Source organism: Notolepis coatsorum, assembly GCF_963971535.1.
Source record: "Notolepis coatsorum genome assembly, chromosome: 17".
NCBI classification, from domain to species: domain Eukaryota; kingdom Metazoa; phylum Chordata; class Actinopteri; order Aulopiformes; family Paralepididae; genus Notolepis; species Notolepis coatsorum.
The window spans coordinates 20768827-20791081 of NC_140181.1; the positions used below are offsets into that span (position 1 = coordinate 20768827).

The window sequence follows — 22255 nt, forward strand, 5'->3', positions numbered from 1 at the left end:
TCGCTGATAACAAACTATCATTACACATGGGCAAAACAGAGTCCATTCTCTTCGGTTCAAATAACAAACTCAGCAAGACCGACGGCTTCTCAGTTACAGTGGGTGACAATATTGTCACAAGGAAAGACGAAATTACCTACCTGGGTTCCATCCTAGAGGCAAATCTTTCCTGTGACAAAATGGCATCCAATGTAATAAAAAAAGTCAACCAACGAACTAGATTCTTGTACCGGATCTCCTCTCTGGTAAACAAGAATACCCTGAAGACTCTGGCAGGAGCACTCATTCAAGGGTACTACGACTATGCGTGCACCTCATGGTACCAAAGCACCTCAAAGGCGCTTAAAACAAAATTACAAACATCACAAAACAAACTGGTCAGACTACTACTTGACCTGAACCCCAGAACCCACCTCACCCCTGCCCACTTTGACAACCTAGGATGGCTTAGAGTAGACGACAGAGTACAGCAACTTGCAATGGGCCTGGTCTACAAGATACACTATACGACCGGGGTACCCATGTACATGTCAAAATACTTCCCAAAGGTCAGTGAATACCACAACCACTACACCAGAGGAAGCTCAACAAATCATGTAAAACCCAGATTCGGCTCAAACAAGGGACTAAACACGTTTCGCAATTATGCCACAACAATGTGGAACGCCCTACCCAAAGCTGCAAAGGAATGTGAATCACTACCCACATTCAAAACCGCTCTTAAAGAGCACCTACGGGAGGCTGCAATTCTAAACTGGCCACCGTAAATGCCCAAAACCCCCACCACCTCCTAATAGACAGTCTCCTCCCCACCGCATGTATATATTCCCTCCCCGCCGTATGTATATTTCTCTCCCACCCACCCACCCCCTCCTAATGTACAGTCCCCTCCCCATCATATATACTCTGTCAGGATCTAGGGGTAACAGTACTGTATATTTGAATACCGTTTATGTCACAAATGTATCAGTACTAAATACCTATATGTCCCTATGCCATAAATGTCATGTATGTTGTGTATGTCATAAATGTCTATATGAATTGAAAATGGGGGACCCTGATGGAAACAAGACAAACGTCTTTCTCAGGTCTGCATCCCCTTAACAATTGTATGTATTGAGCCGTACTGTATTGTACCCATTCTGCAATCTGTTAAATAAAGTTTTTCATTCATTCATTCATTCAGTCCTCGCCCATTTCCTCGTATTGTTTTCATATCAATCGACATCACATCAATATAAATAACGTAGTGTTTTCATCTCTCTATATTAACGTAACGCGCTATTCATATCAATCGGCATCACATCAATATAAATAACATAGTGTTTTCATCTCAGATATTAACGTAACGCGCTATTCATATCAATCGGCATCACATCAATATAAATAACGTGGTGTTTTCATCTCTTCATATCGATCAGCATCACATCAATATAAATAACGTAGTGTTTTCATCTCAGATATTAACGTAACGCGCTATTCATATCAATCGGCATCACATCAATATAAATAACGTAGTGTTTTCATCTCTTCATATCAATCGGCATCACATCAATATAAATAACGTAGTGTTTTCATCTCAGATATTAACGTAACGCGCTATTCATATCAATCGGCATCACATCAATATAAATAACGTAGTGTTTTCATCTCTATATTAACGTAACGCACTATTCATATCAATCGACATCACATCAATATAAATAACGTATTGTTTTCATCTCTATATTAACGTTAGGCTGTAAAAATCTGTTCTATAGGCTATATTTAGTCTAGTTTATTAGACATAAACGGCGGTAGCAGTATATTGATGCACGGCGGTAGCACTGCAGTATATTGATGCACGGCGGTAGTAGTTAGTGCATTGATGTGCTAGTTAGTTAGTATATTGATGCACGGCGGTATAGCGAGTTAGTTGATAGTTAGTAGTATATTGATGCAGGTAGGATAGCTGATGTGATGGACTTGTGGAACTGAGAGAAGTTCTGAAAGTTAGGAGCGAGCGTTAGGAGTAACACGATTGGGCGCTGAGAGGCCAATCAGGGCGCGCAAACCGAACGCGGAAGGACAACTGCCTTGGGTAAAGTATTCACGCGAACTGCAAACTTAAGAATAAACTCTCTCACATTGTGTCAATGGCCAGCAAGATAGTGGGCAAACCCCAAAAGCCCTTGACTGTACTCCTCACAGAAAGAACAAGGAAGAAGGCAAGGAGTATCCTGGCAGACAGCTCCCATCCTTTATTCAGCCAGTGTGAGCTCTTGAGCTCTGGGAGGCGCTATAGAGTCCCCCTGGCAACTAGGAATATATTCAAGAAGTCTTTCGTTCCAAGTGCCATTAGTATCCTTAATTCTGCAAAGTGACCAACAAGACGTGAACAGTTGTATAGTGCTGTCAGGCGATTAAAAAAAAAGTATCTAATTAATTAGAGGATTTGTAATTAATTTATCTAATTAATCGCATTTTAATCGCATAACCATTTTAGGCCTGATATAATATATATATATATATAATATATAATATATAATCATATTTCAAATTGCATGTGTCCAGATGGCAGAATTCAGTACTGTATCTACAAAACCTTCTGTTTAATCATCTTCCCTTTATTCATTTGCTTAGATTTTTCAGGTCTGGTCAATTTTAGCATGGTGTTGTGCTATTCACAGGCAAAGATAAAAACTTTTTTTATTGATATTCTCATTTGGTTCATTACAATTTACTCAAGCCTAGTAACAGACACAGTATTTCTGACACTGGGAATACATTCCCTGAGATCCATAGATGTCCCTAGAATCAGATAGCAAATGGACAAAAAAAAAAAAAAAAAAAGTCTGTAAATGTTTGTTCTACGTTCTTATGGAATGAATGAGATAAAAAAAATTATTTTTATTTGTTATAATGCGATAATTTGCTGTGCAATTAATTAATCTAATTAAAGCGATAAACTGACAGCCCTAGTTTTTATGTATTGTATTTACGTTGTGCTAGTTGTCTTCTGGCTTCTTGTGTTGATTGTCCTGCTTGGTGAGCCAAAGACAATTTTCCACCTTCGTGGACAATAAAGTTATATTCAATTCAACTCCCACTACGGAGCTTCCCTTCCTGTGTAGAGCCTCTGTGTTGTCTGACCAGTCCAGTATACTGTTCTAGTGTACTCTGTCCCTTCCTGTGTAGAGCCTCTGTGTTGTCTGACCAGTCCAGTATACTGTTCTAGTGTACTCTGTCCCTTCCTGTGTAGAGCCTCTGTGTTGTCTGACCAGTCCAGTCTACTGTTCTAGTGTACTCTGTCCCTTCCTGTGTAGAGCCTCTGTGTTGTCTGACCAGTCCAGTCTACTGTTCTAGTGTACTCCCAAGAACTTGTAGGTGTCCTCCACCTCTTCCCTTTTGATAGTGATAGGAGTTGGGGGGCCTCCACCAAGTCGGAGGTGAAGGGACGACAGTGGTTCAGGAGGTAGAGCAGTCATCTGGTAATCAGAAGGGTCCCAGTTTGATTCTGGCTCCTTCCGGGCAGCGTGTCAAAAGGTCCTTGAGAACGACACTAAACCTACTAACTGCTGGCACCTTGCATGGTTGCCTCTGCCACTGTCTGTGTGTGAATGAATGGGTGAATGTAAGGCATAAGTTATTAAGCGATTTGGATAAAAGCAGGCCATTGTCGCACCACCATACGAAGCTCTCCACTGGGGCTCTCTACTGTTCCTCATTGTCGTCTGTGATGTAACCATCAATGGTAATATACCCGAGTTGAAGCACAAGTCGATGGTGCCCGCAGTGCTGCTGTTGCCATGGGCTACAACTATTAAATTGTGGACACTCATGGCAAAGTATGTGTAAAGGACCACTTGAGATTTGTATCTGTGCTATGGGTTAGGGATAAATGTTGGGAATATATATCAAACATTTCTAGGCAATATCCCTAGTAATTTACTAAATAATATTCAGACATGTATGCCTTGAAATTCCGTGTGGGATTTTACCCGGAAATTCGATGTACCCGTAGGCCTACATAAATCTGTCCCTATGGGCGCACCATAGATCAATACAAATGGAAGCGCCTGTTAATGTAGCCTGGCAGCAGGAACTAACAAGACCTGACCCTTATCTCTTTGAATTATATCTAAGAATCTGTCATACATGTACATCGTTCTTTCATATTTGAACACAGAATGGTTAATTTGGTTGAAAAGAACTTTATTATTTTTATAAAAAAAAATTACTTCTACACATGCGCCATCCAGTGGCTTTTTAGTTACCATGGCAACCACTCACTGTTGATTACTAGCCTTTTAGAAGAGATTGTGATTCATGTACATTTCACCTCAAGATGCAATAAATTATGATAGAGACCTTGGACAAAATGTGTAGTTCTCCATCTTCCAGCATGGTTGCCTGTAACATAGCAATCCTTGGCAATGGAAGAGACAATGGTTGCTAAAGTATGTACAAAACAATGATTGCTTTGTGTTGACATATGAGAAATTATATCAACAGAAAATTTTATAATGGTGTATTATTTCTGGATCGTGTAAACAAGTCAGTGATTTCATACTTTTACCTCTCCAACACTGGACAGAAATTATATATTTTCTTTCAAAAGTGGTTAGGTGTGTAGGTCTAGCAAAGATGACAAGGTTGTTGTTGTGGTGAATCCCATCTATCTCTGCAGCTCCCCAAATCATACGCAGCCTGGACAGATCTTTCTACACCTCAGTACGGAATACTAGTCGTGTGGGGTCCTTCATCTTTCTCTTGTAGTCTTCATCAAACTGTTCATTCTGGGCCACAGTGAAATGTTTTTTCCAGTCACCAACCTTTCCTGGAGATCCAGAAAGAATCAGACAGATGTATTGTATGAGAAACATCTGCTAGTGATCATCTGGGATAAACTAGGAATCTAGTGGTAATGATGCAAATCTGAGCAGTGGGGGCCACCATGAACTGCCGTAATAGGAAACATGATCCCTCCATCACATTTCTTAGCGTGTAATAATTTACTGTACCTTTTCGGATGAAGGGAGAGACGGCTGAATCCATGGTTTGGACGGTGGAGTAGTTGGTCATCTTGTTCTTCTTCATGTTGTCAAAGGACGCTTCCAATATGACTCTTTCCTTCTCCTCGGCTGAAGGAGACAAACCCAGAAAAGAGCACAGCCGGTCCAGTTCTCGCCCAGTATCCTGAAAACACGAACAAAGCAATAGTCTCATAATCTCATTGCTTTGGAAAGGGACGCCCAAACCTCTCTCTCTCTCTCTCACCTCTATCAGATCTTCATAGAACATGTAGAGGAGTTTAGAATGACTCTGCTTCTTCTCCCACCAGCCAGTCACATGGTCATGCCATGGTCCAAACACCACTGAAACATTTCACGAAAAGAAATTAAATTAAATCTCAAGGGACAGAGTTAGTCTTAAAAACACCCTCAATTCTATTTAGAACTCACTCCTTCCCTCCATGAACCTCTGTAGGAAGCTGCTCCAGTCTCCTGGCTCTGGCTGCGACATACTCATGCGGCTAAAGTGGAAATAGGACACTGTACTGTCCTTGGCATTACGGGCCACATACACCACCTGATGAAAGAGAGAACACTTTAATTACCTCAATGTCAATATCACATTAGCAGTGGGTCTACAGGGAAAGAGATAGAACGATGCTCCAATACTGTGCTTTATAACAGACAACACTATGCTATTGCTACACCCTAATGATGAGCCTAATGAGCTTCTATACATATAGTTCCCCAAACCTGAAACCCTATACATCAGGGCCAAATATTGCATTTCACATTGTTCCTCTAAAATAGTTTTAATATTATGCACTTGTACACCTTACTGTAAATTGTACCTAAATTGTACCTCATCCCATTTCTGCCTTGCACTATATAGTATTGTATATTAGTACATTGCATAGTATATTGTATATTGTATGGTAACTCAGTTACTTCTATTCTGCATCGAACATTGTACATATGTCTATACTGAACACTGTGACCTCTATTTTTACTTCTATTTTACATGCTATACTATTTTATTTCATACTTATCTTGTCTAGCACAGTCTCTGGAGCGTAACAGTAAGAAGCATTTTGTATAAAAGTATTCTGTACTTCTGTATGACAACTATTAAAGAAACGTGTCCTAATAAACTAACCTACACTGTAGCACTCAACACTTTGATGAACATTGTTGCTCAGCTGATGAGTTGTGCCCTTCCTGATGGCTTGTCGTACAGAACTTGTAAGTCGCTTTGGATAAAAGCGTCAGCGAAATGACTAAATGTAAATGTAAATGTATTATTCTAATGTTTTTTACACCCTGTAAATGATACACCTTCTGCATGCAATTCATTCTTAAATATGTTTTAACCCAGGCTCTATTTAAACATCGTCTGGCATGATGTTGACTAGTACAGACTTAGCACAAACACTTAGTACTACTGTGCTGCATCCTCTCACCAGGCTCTAATACAATTCAATGGGGCAAGATACATGTCCCACATGTCATGATACATGTCCCTTTCCAAAATAGGAAGCTTACAGTATAATCAGATGTGTCTTTGTCACAGGTCAAGGCAATCACCCTGGACTAGTCTACACAGGTTCCCAGTACAGTAATGGTCTTGGTATACTTGCTTCTAAATGCGTGTTGGCATGCACAATAGGGCAGAGCTGCATATCCTGTGCCTTTGGAGTGTACTTTGTGCACGTCCTCAGAAATGCACGCTACTCCTTCGAAAGATGCAATGAAGCATGTCAACAGTGGGGGCAGTGTGGATGTGACAGGCTAAAGGCTAAAGCTCAACATGGACAGCTGCAAAAAATAAATAAAACTGCTTTTCAAGTCTACACCACTTGTCCTAATTCCAAATGATTGAACATCTTACAGAGTGCACCTTCAAGTGGAGATAAAGAAAACTGTTGTACTTTGCTGTTCTGCTCCCAGAAGGACTTGGGCACAAACTGCACTGAAAGATGAGTTTTGATGATGCGAGGAGAGGTGGGTAGATTGTCTGCTAATTCTTGTCCTTTATAGAGGGATGGAAAAGGGTAAAATAATACGAGTTAGCCAGGACTGGTGTGCTGATGTTAGATTTGCTACAGTAATACTATGGCTATTAATCAAAGCCTTGTGGGCATCATGATAATGTAAAGTGGTATACTGCCTTTCATATTTAATGAGGAAGATAAGTGGTATACTGCCTTCATATTTAATGAGGAAGATAAGTACACCATTGATATAAAGGTAAGGCAAAGAGCATCAAAGGTGACATTAAAGTGAATCCGGGCCTAACCCAAATAGAATAGAATAGAATATAAATACTTTATTCATCCAGAGGGACATTTGGCACAAAATAAAACAGGGCCAAAATTCTAATTTACACTGTAGTCACTTGTTAGAATAAAATATGTGATTTAATGTGATGATGTGTTAACTTCCAACCAGTGGGGAAAGATGGTATGTTGATCTCCAGGAAGGGAACCCTCTCATAGATAGGGATGGATGTCTGGCGCTCCAGAGATGTCTGCCCGAAATATAGTAAGTCTAGGATATAAGACACCCATGTAGTTCCTGAGAAATTGAAAAATATGAATACATGTTTGAAACATTGCATACACAGTACAAAGCCTACATAAACATAATACATACGAGTACATAAAGGCACACTATTACCTTTCTGAGGCATTTAAAAGCACAAAACCCATTAAACCTAAATATTGTGACATAACGTAAATAATTGAGATTCATGCAGTACACACCTGCTTTTGGGTAAGTAGTTATGAGAATATCATCTGGTCTGGCTTTGAAGTTCTGTACATTGTCCCAGTTATCAGTGAAAATGTTGATCATGGGGATTCCTTGAAAGTCAAACATAATGGCCGAGGTGGCAGCTCCATCTGTACGAATAAAACGTATAATAATATCTTCACTGTGACCATTCAGGTCTGATCTAACTAGCAGCTCCATCTGTACAGATAAACCATTTTTTTATTTTTATTTTTTTTACTAGACATCACTCAGGTGTATTATTGATGCTCTCATTGATACTATGTTTCTTTCTGAAGTGTGTGTGTGTGTGTGTGTGTGTGTGTGTGTGTGTGTGTGTGTGTGTGTGTGTGTGTGTGTGTGTGAGATATATATAGAGAGAGGGGGGGCTTTGGTAGACTATTGCATTGGTCCATTCATTGAAGATGAACGCAATGCGACATCCTTTACTAGGCTCACCCACCAACAGTGCAGGTGCTGAACTGCTGATCCGAATGTATAGGTGAAAACCATATTATGCGTTTTCATACGCGCGCTCGCATTCACTGGGGGCCTACAAATACATTCTTTCATGGGGCCCAGAATATGGAGCTACACCCCTGACTGTATAGACTCATGGTGTAGCTTACTAAAGCACGTGTGAACTGTTTTCAAAGTTGTCTATAATTGTTCAAACACAGCAATCAAAAAACCTTGATCATACAAATTTTACTTTGGAGGGCACATTTTTTTTTTTGAACTTAAAATGTGCTTACCTCTCAAGCCAGGTGTCTCCCTTCTCTGCAGGTTGAGTGAAATGGATGCCTCTTCAAAAATATGTTTTCACATGACCAACTTCTTCTATGGTTTTCTAGATAACAGGGGTGGCACTCCTTGCCCCTTGGCACTACTTACCCCACTCTCCCCTATATACTCTCTGTCAGGATCTATGGGTAACAGTACTGTATATTTGCATATCGTATTATGTCACAAATGTAACAGTACTAAATACCTGTATGTCATGTATGTCCCTATGCCATAAATGTCATGTATGTTGTGTATGTCATAAATGTCACTATGAATTAAAAATGGGGGACCCTGATGTAAACAAGACAAACGTCTTTCTCTGGTCTGCATCCACTTAACAATTGTGTGTATTGAGCCGTACTGTATTGTACCCATTCTGCAATCTGTTAAATACAGTTTTCATTCATTCATCATTCATTCATTCATTCATTCATTCATTCATTCATTCATTCATTCATTCATTCATTCATTCATTCATTCATTCATTCATTCATTCATTCATTCATTCACTCCTCTGTTTTTGTTTACCTGTTGAATATACTAACAGAACATGGACGTTTTCCAGAGGATTCTGGTTGGTATAACGTTGGTTCAATTTTAGAAGATATCCAATAGTGTCTCTAAGTAAAAAGTATAGTAAGAACTGTCAGTCATGTTTAAAAAAATCGCTCACTGCAAACGTTTGAAATGTATTTTGACCGTTGGCGGTAATATAATTCTGCCATCGGAACAGTAGGTGGCAGTGTTGGCACGTAGGCAGTCAGAACTACACGGAAGACGTAAAACGCCACAGAGAAAGTATTTGTTGGCGGAAGTCAAGACAAGCATTTTGTTTGGTTCAGTTTGAGTTGAGTAAGAACTCTACATGCTGCATCATGGCGCGTATTTAGATAAAGATACGGTGAATAGAGTAGTACTTTATCACAGTACAACAGACAAGTTAGTATCTAGCCTTGTCTTCGACGGTTGGGACGTAGCTACTCGTGTTTCTACCACTGGCGTTGAGTGGTGTGTGTTGCAGGATCAGACGGGTGAGAGACTCTTGTCTTAACTATCATCTAACTACATCTAATTATCATCTCTGTCATCTAACTATCATAACTACATCTAACTATCACATAACTACATCTAACTATCATCTCTGTCATCTAACTATCACATAATAACTACATCTAACTCATGTAACGACATCTAACTATCATCTAAGTTAACTAACTTTACAACTAGCCTAACTATCATCCAACTGTGATCTAACTTCTCTATCTATCCTTTCTATCGTCTAACTATAATTGACTCTTACTTAAGTTATAGTATATATTTTTATTGCCTATATTTATTATAACGTATTATAATATAACCGATAGGGCATACAGAGACCCTCATCTGCACCCTCGTCTTTGTTTTCACAGTTTATTTCTCATATTTTTATATTCAGATCAAATTGTATTGCCTATATTTATGTCTTTAGTTTCTAATATATCCATGCCTGTACCCCCCTCCCCCCTGCTGTTATGACGCCTGCATTCCCCCCATCATGGGGATCAATAAAGGTATATATTAACTTAAATCTGGTCACTATGAATTGAAAATGGGGGACCCTGATGTAAAGAAGACGAAAGTCTTTCTCTGGTCTGCATCCCCTTAACAATTGTGTGTATTGAGCCGTACTGTATTGTACCCATTCTGCAATCTGTTAAATAAAGTTTTCATTCATTCAGGTGAGGACGTGGTCCATGAAGCATGGAGGCGGGGTCGACCTCCAGACTCTCCGGCCACAGTGCTGGTGGTGCTGCTGCTGCTCAGGGACCCTCCTGGCCTTCCCTGCCCGGGAGGAGTGGACCCGGAGCGGAAGCAGAGACTGACCTCGCTCGGGACTTGAAAACACATTTCCGCGTCTGTCGGTTCATCATGGAGACAGGTGCAGTACGGATGTGTGGAATATTTGGTGTAATGGTTAACACTTTGGTTGCCTAAGGTTAAATTCATGATATACCATAGATTGCCAGCGCTATTTGTCTATGGAGAAAGTCCCCTTCTTTGCAGGGCTATAACTTTTTAAATTCTATTGCTACATTGCCATTATTAGGGCCCATTCAAAGTCCTATATGTATTGTTCATTGTGTAGCAACGTTAAACTTTTTCATTCACATATTCATAGTAAAGTATGGTCTAATGTATAAGTATGTTTTCATCTCTTTCTGCAGCTTTCTCCAGAACGTGATCTATAGCCCCAAATACATTATATTGATGATGCAATACAGTTTTATGGCAATCAGCGCGATATAAAAAATTACAACTAGACGTACTTCTAGAAGTTACTACACGTCATCTGATGTTGACCGGATGGGCGAGGGGGCGTTTATAATTCCGTGGGCAGCGTTATACCAATCATCTAATGTGGGTCAAATGTTGATAATAGCAGTTAGTATCGAAGACGGTAACGTTACACGCTGAAACTCACCCCAGTCTCCGCGCGCCGTTGGGCGATCATCTTAGAGTTGAAATCTTATCATTATGGGATGTAAATTTACCCGGTCCATCTCCAGCTTGTATAATGGTATATACGTCCAAATCATGTTGTTTATCGAGTTATTGGCAATCGATCACTGTGTAGCGTGACGAGCCAGAGTCGCGGGACCTATAGCGAGCACCCGGAAGTACTACGGACGTAGCACAACCTCTATGCCACTTCCTGTTAAAGCGATTGCGCCGATCGGCCACCAGATGGCGCTCCTGAACCGCCAGAGAGCTCAGTGGGTCCTCCTGGTGGATCTCAGGCCAGCGGAGGGGACATATGAATCCGATCGCAGATTTTTGAAATATTGATATAAGGACGCTGTACAGCGTCCCCCGGCAACTTGAGCATGGCCAGCAATGACGTCAAAACACGTTTCATGGCAGTCAAAGTGTTAAAAAGGCTGTTGGGAGAAAAGAGACAGGATTGACATGAGGGGGCTTGTTAACACATTGGTCGCCATAAACGAGTTACGCCGTTTTTGGCCGCCATGCGTGGAACGCCAACAACGGCGTAAGCCGTTTTTTAAATCAATATTTCATTTTTTCGCCATGGCATTCATAATTCATCCAGCCAACCTCCGGTGCTGCAGCGGGACCCTGAATGAGATTGCAAAACCTCAATACCGCCGCCTGGTGGATGGTCGGGTCGAGTTACACTCTCAAAACCAGAAGTTGTGATCGGTGCGTCGAGGAAATTCCTGCGGCAGTACTATCTTGTTACGTGGGTCCAGACAAACACTGGCGTGCATATGGATCGCTTCCATAACGCAATAATCGATATGATTTAGGTGTTTATTGCGCCATACAAACCGGAAATGAATCTAGGCGATCGGCGTCAAATAATTGGGATCTTTTTCTTCCAGTCTCATCGGCGAACGGTAAGAGGACAGTAACGTTATTTTCAGCCAGATTGTGCGTTTCTTTGTTTGCAAACAGTCTGATCAATATATCAACCCATACTACATAAAGCCGTTACTGACTATAAAGGATTTATAGATTACCCCCGCCCCCCCTTTCCTCCACGCATGATTAAGCATAATGTATACCGATCATATACATTTGAATTTTTTTATATAGCGTGTATAGGAAAGAAACGGCAATCGATGCGTTTGGGCCTATAACTAGCGTTTTTGGAATTACAGCAGAAAAGCTTATAAACATACTTATATTCAAGACGGTATTAACACAACAATGTATGAATGAGAAAATATAACGTTCCCACATCCGGAACGATAGATAATTGATGTTGAATGGGCCATAGTAATGTCAATATAGCAATGCAATTAAAAAAGTTATAGCCCTGCAAAGAAGGTAAACATCTCCATAGGGTTATAGTGCTGGCAGACTGGCTATATTGATGGATATAACCCATGGCGGACAATGTGTTAATGATTAATTTACGGTGGCCAGTTTTGAATTGCAGCCTCCCGTAGGTGCTCTTTAAGAGCGGTTTTGAATGTGGGTAGGGATTCACATCTTTTTACGGCTGTGGGTAGGGCGTTCCACATTGTTGTGGCATAATTGTGAAATGTGTTTAGTCCCTTGTTTGTGCCAAATCTGGGTTGCACATGATTTGTGGAACTCCCTCTGGTGTTGTGGGCGTGGTATTCACTGACCTTTGGGAAGTATTTCAGGGCTGAGTCGTCCGCGAACAAGAACAAGTTGCAGTCACAAGCTTAAAAGAGCTTGTTAAAATAGCTTGTTATTGCTACTATATGCAATGCATTCAGTTTTATTTCTTATTACTTCTTCCCCCAGGATCAGCTAGGAGCCAGGTGGTAATGCTAAGGTCTAATGTGAGCCGTATGCATGTCCGCCTCTCTTGGCTTAACGTTGAAAATAGATTGTCTTTTAATTAGGGATGTCCGATATTATCGGCCGATATTGGCATTAAAATGTGATATCTGCAATTATCGGTATCGGGTTTAAATTTTTTTTTTTTTTTTTTTTTACATTTATTTAACCTTTATTTACCCAGGCAAGCAAGTAAGAACACATTCTGATTTTTTTTATTGTCAAAAGTATGCATAATGTTGTGTTAATTCCAGGACAAGAGATATGTAATGTTAATTACCTGAAATTATTCCGTTTTGGGGGGACGGGGGGGGGGGGGGGGGGACGGGGGGGACCCTGCATATATCGGTATCGGTTGATATCGGTATCGGAAATTAAGAGTTGGACAATATTGGTATCGGTAAAAAAGCAAATATCGAGCATCCCTACTTTTAATATACTTGTGCTGTTCAAGTTGGTCATGAGCAGTAAAACTCCTGTTTTTATACATAATCAGATTGTTTTTAGTAATACTGTGCATGAGCATTACACTAGAGGTTCCAGTAGTGGGCAGCTTGAATTGCCAGGTCTTAAAACAACGCTTTAAAGGCCAACCTCTAGGTTAAACCCTACTGATCAATTATGGGTAGTTTACATCATTGGTATATAATTTCATTATTTATTTATTTCCATTTGACACCGGAAATGCCACTCTGAAAGAGTTAAAAAGGTCCACGCACGAATAACATGCACGCGCGAATCAAAAAAGCTTATCAAAACGCCGACGTCACAACAGGTGTGGCTTGCATATTAATGAGCCGAATCTAATGTTGCTTTTCCACTAAAATAAAGTACTCAGTTTGTCTCCGTGTGGGGAGGCGGGGCTGCTGGTGATCAGCATGAGAGCTCCAGAAATGACACGTGAAAAACTGCAGACCACTGATTGGTCAGAAGAGAGACGCGTGACGTCACTGTTTGGGGAGTCTGAACGAAAACAGAATGTCCGCGCCGCCATCTTTAATGTCTCGCGTAGGATATCTTTTGTATGTTTGCAGCAAGAAACGAGTGGAATAAAAAAGGATACAGTCACTGTGTATTCTGCCTCATTTATTGATGAAACAAAACCGACATCAACACAATTTGCCACCGAGCGGAGAGTTTAGTCTGACAAAAAGATCGCTGATTAGTTACGCTTGTTGTTGGGGGTTAGGGACGTAACGTTAGTTAGCCTAATGCTAACGTTAGCAGATAGACACGAGAGGCTATCTGTGTAGAATAGACACAATGAGGTAACGTTAGCGTTAGCATAATAGACACAACGAGAGTCTGGTTAATGTTGTTATTGATTGATTGAATGAAAACTGTGTTTTACTCTGGCTTGCCAAGCTCATCATAGCCCCTTTCGTGACTGATGCACCGAGTGAAGCTTGTGGACTCGACAACAGCGGCGGCCGCAGGGCGCCGGAGCCCGCAGCGCTAGTTAGCTCATAGCTATCGTGTAACACTAGCCTTTGCGGGCTCGGGCGCCCTGCGGCTGCCGCCGCCGTCGCGTCCATGGGCCCCCCGGCAGGGCACCCGTGGGGTCGGGGTGTACAGAGAGGAGAGAACCATTTTGGGTCGGCCGTTCATGCCGGCCAGCGAGCCGGATGTCGGGATATGTTGTTAGCACAATAGCTACCAAGCTAAGCTATGTTATCTACTAACGTTATAAACACAATGTGTACAACGACACAATGATTTACATTATTACAAATATGGTAACGTGGTTAGCTTTAGAGATGGATGGATGGCTATAATCACGGAGCAATAGTGAGGTGAAACAGATACATTTCCATTCGGCTAGTAGTAGCAAGCATATATCTATGGTAGCAAGGCTCTCTGCCTGCCACTAGCTGTGTGACTCTCAGCGCCCCCTGGTGATACCCCTGGTGACCAATACCTGTTGTGACGACATTACACGTGCACATTATAAACCATTGATTAAAATATGCAAGTGCATGTTGATTGTGTTGGGCAGACAAAATGTTTTGATAAAAACGCTAAAACTGGGTCAATTTCAATACTTTTTTTTACAATTCTTCATGAAAGTCACTGTTGGCCTAGTCCACATTGTTTATTGAACAAAAATACAACGTGGAGATATTTTATTTTTAGAGCATTCACTTTTTGGAATAACCTGCCTCAAAACCTCTGCTGCATTTACAGTAGATTCACTTTTAAAAATAATCTTAAATTGTTTTTAACACTGTAAAGTATTTTTGTTTTACACTGTAATGTAATTTTAGCTATCTTAATGGTTAGTTTCATTATGCATTGTGTGTACTGACTTTAAATAATTTTGTTTTTGCAATAATAATTGTTTTTGTATTTTGTGTGTGTGTGTGTGTGTGGACCCCAGGAAGACTAGCTGGTTGCTATGGCACCAGCTAATGGGGATCCTTAATAAAATAAAATAAAATCAATAGTAGAATGAAATTGTAATGTGGGTTGGAGTATTGTTTTCAGAGACCAACCACTATCCTTAAATCAGCCGACTTTTGCAATAACGTGCGTTACATTTATTGTGTGACCCGCCCTGCCGCCATCTCTGCCAACATGATCTCAGTGCTGGAGCCCAAAAACTGCTTCACACAGGTGCAGCACTGCACTACTGACCTTTGTGAGGAAATCCTTACATGTAGGGTCGTGAGATGTGCATCAAGGAGAGAGATTAGATTAGTTTAAAATGTATTGTCATTATACAGCACAAGTCCTCACTGCAGCCGACCAGTGGGAGGCATGGTCTAACAACGTTTCGAGACAGGGGAGGGTAGAAATTGGATAATACGAAAATTGGGATGGGAGAAAAATAGAAAAATGGGGAGAAAAAAGTAGATACAAAAAAAGATATAGTATCTACATGTACAAATTATTATATGCAGGTATGTACAGACGGATGTGGATAGATATATACAGGAAGAATAAATATATATATAATACGGTATATACAGCATTATTGCACATGCCATCATACAGAGTTATATGGGTGGAGTAACACATTTCAAACGCTTTGTGTAAAGTGGCAATAAAATAATCTCCCAGTGTTAATGGTGGTACTGATTACACTATGCAGAGATACTGATAATGACTGTAGTTAACCATAAAAATCAAACCCGCTCTCTCTCTCTCTCTCTCTCTCTCTCTCAGGAGTGAAGTTGGGCATGCGCTCGGTCCCTGTGGCGACAGCGTGCGTGTTGTACCACCGCTTCTTTGAGCGTGCGAGTGTGCGCGTGTTCGAGCCCTACCTGGTGGCGATGAGCTGCGTCTATCTGGCCGGCAAGGTGGAGGAGCAGCACCTGCGGACCCGTGACATCATCAACGTCAGCCACAGGTAACTGATGAACTATAACCGTGAGACGGGGATGAAGGAGGAGGGGACCGTTTCATCACCGGAGTCTTAAAGGGGCACTTTAGTTTTTGCACACATAAATTTAGTTTGGCTCATTCGAGTGAATGAGTTTGAATACGGCCACCAGTGATGTCATCGGGGGACATTGTGAATCATTGTGTTGTGTTAATTACGGCTCCACGAAATGATGAAAAAACAACAATACCTTGTCTTATAGGGAACCGCTACCTTATCATTTCATTGAGCTGTAATTAACACAACAACATGGATGCAATATCCCTCGATCACTGGTGGCCATGTTCAAACTCGGGAGGTAGAGCGGTCATCTGGTAATGGGAAGGTTCCCAGTTAGATTCCTCCTCCTTTTTGGGCAGCGTGTCGATGTGTCCTTGAGCAAGACGCTTACCTCCTAATTGCTCCCTCTTTCGCTCCCTCTCCCTCTTTCTGCATCTCTCTCGTGCTCTCTTTCTGCATCTCTCTCTCAGATACTTCAACAGGGGAAGTTCTCCTCTGGAGTGTGACAAGGAATTCTGGGAACTAAGGGACAGCGTGGTGCAGTGTGAGCTCCTCATCCTGAGACAACTCAACTTCCACGTCTCCTTCCAGCTCCCTCACAAGGTGTGTGTGTCGTCCGTCCCCATTGATTTTCTGTCTCTAACGTCTCTTTGTATACAGTATATGTCTCTACATTTACAGTACAACCCCCACATTTTCTACAGAAAGATAAGATAAGAGATTCCTTTATTGACCTCTGTTAGAAAACAGTTTTTGGCCTTTTATCAGCATTTATCTGCCCTTCTGTGAAGTCTCCACATTGATGTTGAGGCAATCGTTGCAGATGAGAAACGGCAGACAGGTCTTGCTAAAAACCAGCACGGATTTTCCAGGGGCGTGCACGGGACAGGATAGTCAGACAGGCAGGGGTCGATACACGGGTTACAGGGTAGTCAGCCAGGCTGGGGTCAAAACGGGTACAGGTCCTCATACGTTCCGGGAAAAGGCAAGGAGAGTTGACAACGGACTAGATGACAATACGAGAGCAGAATAACACGACTAACTGGGAAATACAAAGTTACGATCTGGCAGCATCATGACATCTGAGGCGGGGTTATATCACAAACGTAATTGGCCCACAGACGTCAATCGGCTCTCCGCTGACAGCAGCACACCTGCACTCCATACCTGATGAGAGAGAGAACTCCCTGCACTGCCACTCTCGCCCCTCCATAACACCTATATTCTGTCCCTATCTCAGGGCCAACCTCCCCCCTCAGGGCGAGGTTCCCTGTCATTTTCCGTTCGCGACACACAATGATCTTTTACCGTCCATGTACAAGGCTTCACCAGCAGAGTGACCCGCAGCGCCCGCACGCCAGTTCTTTCTGTCGGCATGTGTACTCACTAACAAGACCCTAATATTAAGGTGTTAATAAGGAGGCAGCGAGGAGCTACTCCTTCTTCACCCTGCCGCTATGTCTCCAATGACATCTTGTGAAGATACTTTCAATTATCTGTAAATGATATCTCCTCTTCTCTGCACTACCACACTTTCGCCACTGGAGTGCACTAGAGACCTGTAATTAATATCCCCCTGCACCACCCCAGTTTCGCCACTGGAGTGCGCTAGTGACCTATAATTAATATCCCCCTGCACCACCCCAGTTTCACCACTGGAGTGCGCTAGATACCTATAATTAATATTCCCCTGCACCACCCACTACGCCACTAGATGGCGGCAGATACTCATTCTCTGTAGATGGAATTTCAATGCATTAATTCCTCTAACCCCTTTTCAAGTGAAATTACATAAATATTTTACATTACAGCTTTCCTGTCTGTTCAATTCATACTGTAGACAATGTTTCCTGGTTCCCAACATTTCCCTTACTTCAAACGTACTCGTTATCTCCTACCACATCGCGGATCTTCGTAACGCACCGGCCCTTTTACTCTTACAACTCTTACAACGGGCGATGCTATCATGATCAACCTCGTTATTTATTCAAAACGTACTAAAACAGACCACTACATGTCCTTCATGGTCAAACAGGGAGACTCTTCTCGGAATAAAAATAATGATAGTTAATGACGACACCTGTAAAGCCTTTCACATTTTCCTCACTCACGGTCAACGTCCCGCCTATCTGTGGGAAACAGTAATTGACTAGTACGGATGTCGCCTCTTGGCCTTTAATTAAAATAAAACGTCTCCCACGTGCCCGGTACAATCTGCCCACGCTGCCATCTGCAACGCCGACTCCTAATTCACAGTAAAACCTGTCTTCGTCTTCTCTATTCTGCCTTTGTTTTAAAATTCCTCTAGATAAGACGGAATCCTCCCAAATTCCTTCCGTGTATCTCTCCCGGGAAGCTCTCTTCCTTCATTTAATACACACACTGTATTAGTTGGGCCAGTCTGAGAGTTTAACTCCAGTCTATATAGATATTTACATTACATACATGTTGTTATAACCATATGAAAACCAGTGTTATCCTTCACCTCCTTGGGGAAATGTGGGCGTCATAGCAGGAGGGGGGAGGGGAGATACTGTTATGGGCAGAGTAATGGAAGAAAGACATGAATATAGGAACAATAAAATTGTCGGTTATCATATGTTACAACAAATATAGGCAATACAAATATATACTATGAGTGAGAGAAAAGTAAACGGTATTTGAATATATACTATGAGTAAAAGTAAAAGGCGCAGTATACACAAGGTGCCCTAACTGGCAGGATATACGTCAAAGAAAGCGAAGCAGCGCCTCTACCACCTGAGACAGTTAAGGAAGTTCAGAGTATCGGGGAAGATACTCCAGTCCTTCTACTGAGGAGCTGTAGAAAGCATCTTGACCGGAAACATCACTGCCTGGTATGGAAACAGCACGGCACAGGACAAGAAGGCCCTACAGAGAGTGGTGCGCTCAGCCGAGCGTACCACGGGTATTGCGCTACCTACCCTGCAGGTTCTATACAACAAGAGGTGCAAATCCAGAGCCTGCAGAATAATGAAAGACCCCCACCACCCCAATAACAGCCTGTTCCAGCTGCTGAGGTCAGGCAGACGCCTGCGAACCCCAGCTACTAGGACGGAGAGGCTTAGGCTCAGCTTCTTCCCCCAGGCCATCAGAGCCTTGAACAATGAACATTGAGAGCCACAGAAACTGAACTATCCACACACAAGCACACACAAGCACACACACGCTGTGCACGCTGAGCACGCTCACACACTAGCAGCCACTTTAACACTCATGCCGCACACACGCACACTTATGGCCAGAGGAAAGGCCACTTTAAATTAGTAAAACAACAGGAACAGTGTATTGCACTACTAAAGCTACCTAGCATGTCCTATATGCTCTGTAAATACTATGTACAGATACCGAGATGTCACACCATGTTACCTGTTTATTGCACTGTTTTTTATTGGATTCTATTATATGTTGTACCACTGTATTTTTATTGGATTCTATTATATGTTGTACCACTGTATTGCACATCGTCGCGGGCAAGACCACCCGCATTTCATTGTATACGTGTATGCCGTGACAATTAAAACTCTTGACTTGATACTGTATTTTGTAGTCTGTGCAGGTGTGTGTTGTCTGTCCCCATCGATTTACTTGATTCTAACGTCTTTCTTTACAGTATATGTCTCTCTCTACATTTACAATGTGTTTCCGACATTTTCTACAGTTACAACAGTGGAGGCATTCATTCAGGCTTTCTTTCCTAGCAGTCTCAAATAATATCAGGTGAACATCAGCAGCGGCCGGTCAGTCAAGATGTCACTTCCTCGTTAGCTCTAGTGGCGGCTGAGGAAGGAGCACCTCAGGCTAAGAACCACGTAACTCTGTTTCAACGTTATTAGCTAAACATTTAAATTAAGAGTGTTGTCTTTAGAGTTTTGAGTAATTTCTCGTGATATATCACATTCCCAGTCCATGTGATTTGGGCTGATATTATAACTGCAAATACATGGGCTGTCTATACAATAAAAAATTCAGAGTCGTTTGGTTTTTCAGTGCACGGGTTCAGTTGTAGAATGCTGGTTTGTGTTTGTAATTGTTGTCAAGTGGACATCGTCTATAGGGGCGACAGTGGCCCATGAGGTAGAGCGGTTATCTGGTAATCACAAGGTTCTCTGTTCGATTTCCGCTCCTCCCGGGCAGCGTGTCGATGTGTCCTTGAGCAAGACACTTAACCCATAACTGCTCCCGATGAGCAGGTTGGCACCTTGCATGGTTGCCTCTGCCATCGGTGTGTGTGTGAGTGAATGGGTGAATGTGAGGCATAAATTGTAAAGCGCTTTGGATAAAAGAGCTATAAATGCAGTCCATTTTCCATATAGGACTCTGTGGTTCCGTCTAGATTAGATTCAGATTTACTAGCGTAACTAGTAAGGGATATGTACAGATATAGATATATAGTATATGATATGCAGGTCTGTACAGACGAGTCTCTCTCTCTCTGTAGCATCTGCTCCATTACCTGATATCCTTGATGTCGTTGGTGAATCGCCACAGTTGGTCCCGTACGCCCATCGCAGAGACCGCCTGGGCGCTGCTTAGAGACTGTTACCATGGGCCCATGTGCATCCGCCACACACCCCAACACATCGCCATATCAACTCTGTACCTGGCCCTCAACAGCTACGGAGTCCAGCTGCCTTTCGGAGAGAGGGAGTGGTGGGAGGTGTGTGTGTCTGTGTCTGTGTCTGAGTATGTGTGCATAAGAAAGAGAGAAAATTAAAGTGTACATTATGTGCTGAACCCAACTGGGTCAGAAATATGTATATATATATTGTAAGAAATGTGTTGAAAAATATTAACGTGTTCAACCAGTTCATATTATCAAATGCCATTAAAAGTTAAATATGATGGATCTTCTAACCTAAGTAAAACAGTCAATAAAAGTGTTTTTTTTTTAAATGTTTTAAAAACATACCCCCCCCCCAGATGTGTGAAAGTCAGTTGGTTGAATATTCAATAGGGCAGAAGATATTTGAACTTTAAAATAATATATATTATAATTATTTTATTCGTTTTTCTGCTGTGGTGTAACAATATAGAACTGCTTGATATAGAATGTAGTTGGATCTGTGTGGAAGCTGTGGTGCTGAAAACTGTCTCTGTCTCTCTGTTTGTAGGTTCTGGGTGAAGGAGTGACTAAAGCAGACATCAACGCTGTGACCTCTGACCTCCTCCAGCTCTACGACTTTGAGGCCAAGTGTATCTGAAGCACAGAACTCTTAAGACACATGTCACATGGGAGAAATACATTCAATTTATTTTCTTACTCTGTGTATGTGTAGGTAGGTCTGTGTGTGTGTACTGTATATACCGGTACCTCTGTGTAGGGCTGGGCAATAATTCAACATGATCGTTTATTGTCTTTTTAAGTGTGATGAAATGATCATATCAAGATATAGTAAGCGGTCTTATCTGAAATCACGATTCAAGTAAATATTAACTAAAATTTGAAAATATTTCAAAATGAAATGTGAAAAGGAATTTTGCTTTGATATAATGCTTTATATTACCGTGCCAAATGTGATGAATATCAACTTGATTATGTGGCATACATGAGCAAATCGTGACTATGAATCAATACTGAAAATATTCCTATACAGTGTACTCGTATACGTGCAGGCTTGTCTGTGTGTGTGTGTGTGTGTGTACACGTATGTACAATGTGTGGGTGGCTGGGTGTGTGTATGTGTGGGTACCTTGGCTGTTAATTTCCGCAGATGTTGCTTTTTATATCCTTGAAGATCCTTGAAGTATGTCATAATGCTGTTTGGCTAATTGTGCCGTATGTGTCAACCTGATCGGCCATGAATATATGAGTGCATTTGCATTGTTGATGTCCCTCGCCTGTTTGATAATCTGTGAACAACATAAATAAATAATTCAGCTATGCACATTGGCTCCTCAAAAGGTTTTTAAAACCGACTTATACTATGGTTCTGTGGGCTGGTCGGTCCAACCTGCTCTTCACTATAATAAGGTCATTATCGTATCATTA

General features: G+C 41.6%; 3 protein-coding genes across 3 annotated transcripts in view; 1 reads left to right on the forward strand and 2 right to left on the reverse strand.

The window, feature by feature from the left end:
• The window catches only part of LOC311243821 (cytosolic sulfotransferase 3-like), a 36404-nt gene extending 31291 nt beyond the window's left edge, over positions 1–5113 (reverse strand). Inside the window, exon 1 of the mRNA XM_084333187.1 lies at positions 5004–5113. The gene's annotated coding sequence lies outside the window, so the exon portion shown is untranslated. The remainder of the gene's footprint in view (positions 1–5003) is intronic.
• Positions 4237–7894, reverse strand: LOC311243822 (cytosolic sulfotransferase 3-like; the record flags this gene model as incomplete). Its single annotated transcript, XM_084333188.1, is given in 8 exon segments — positions 4237–4819; positions 5004–5178; positions 5260–5357; positions 5445–5571; positions 6923–7023; positions 7440–7568; positions 7757–7873; positions 7876–7894. Coding segments are annotated over 8 exon segments (882 nt in total). The 3' UTR covers positions 4237–4703.
• A 1465-nt stretch (positions 7895–9359) lies between these two features.
• Positions 9360–22149, forward strand: ccnq (cyclin Q). Its single transcript, XM_084332739.1, has 6 exons — positions 9360–9580; positions 10268–10467; positions 16026–16209; positions 16713–16845; positions 20705–20923; positions 21378–22149. The coding sequence occupies exons 2-6, from the start codon at positions 10290–10292 to the stop codon at positions 21465–21467; spliced, it is 804 nt and encodes a 267-aa protein (XP_084188865.1). The 5' UTR covers positions 9360–9580; positions 10268–10289; the 3' UTR covers positions 21468–22149.
• The last annotated feature ends 106 nt before the right edge of the window (positions 22150–22255 follow it).

What these genes read in the sequence shown, in the direction of transcription:
- ccnq (XM_084332739.1), top strand. Translation starts at nt 10,290, where the DNA reads ATGGAGGCGGGGTCGACCTCCAGACTCTCCGGCCACAGTGCTGGTGGT. An exon ending in TCGGTTCATCATGGAGACAG is followed by an intron (nt 10,468 to 16,025) that starts GTGCAGTACGGA and finishes TCTCTCTCTCAG; the next exon opens with GAGTGAAGTTGGGCATGCGC. An exon ending in CCTTCCAGCTCCCTCACAAG is followed by an intron (nt 16,846 to 20,704) that starts GTGTGTGTGTCG and finishes CTCTCTCTGTAG; the next exon opens with CATCTGCTCCATTACCTGAT.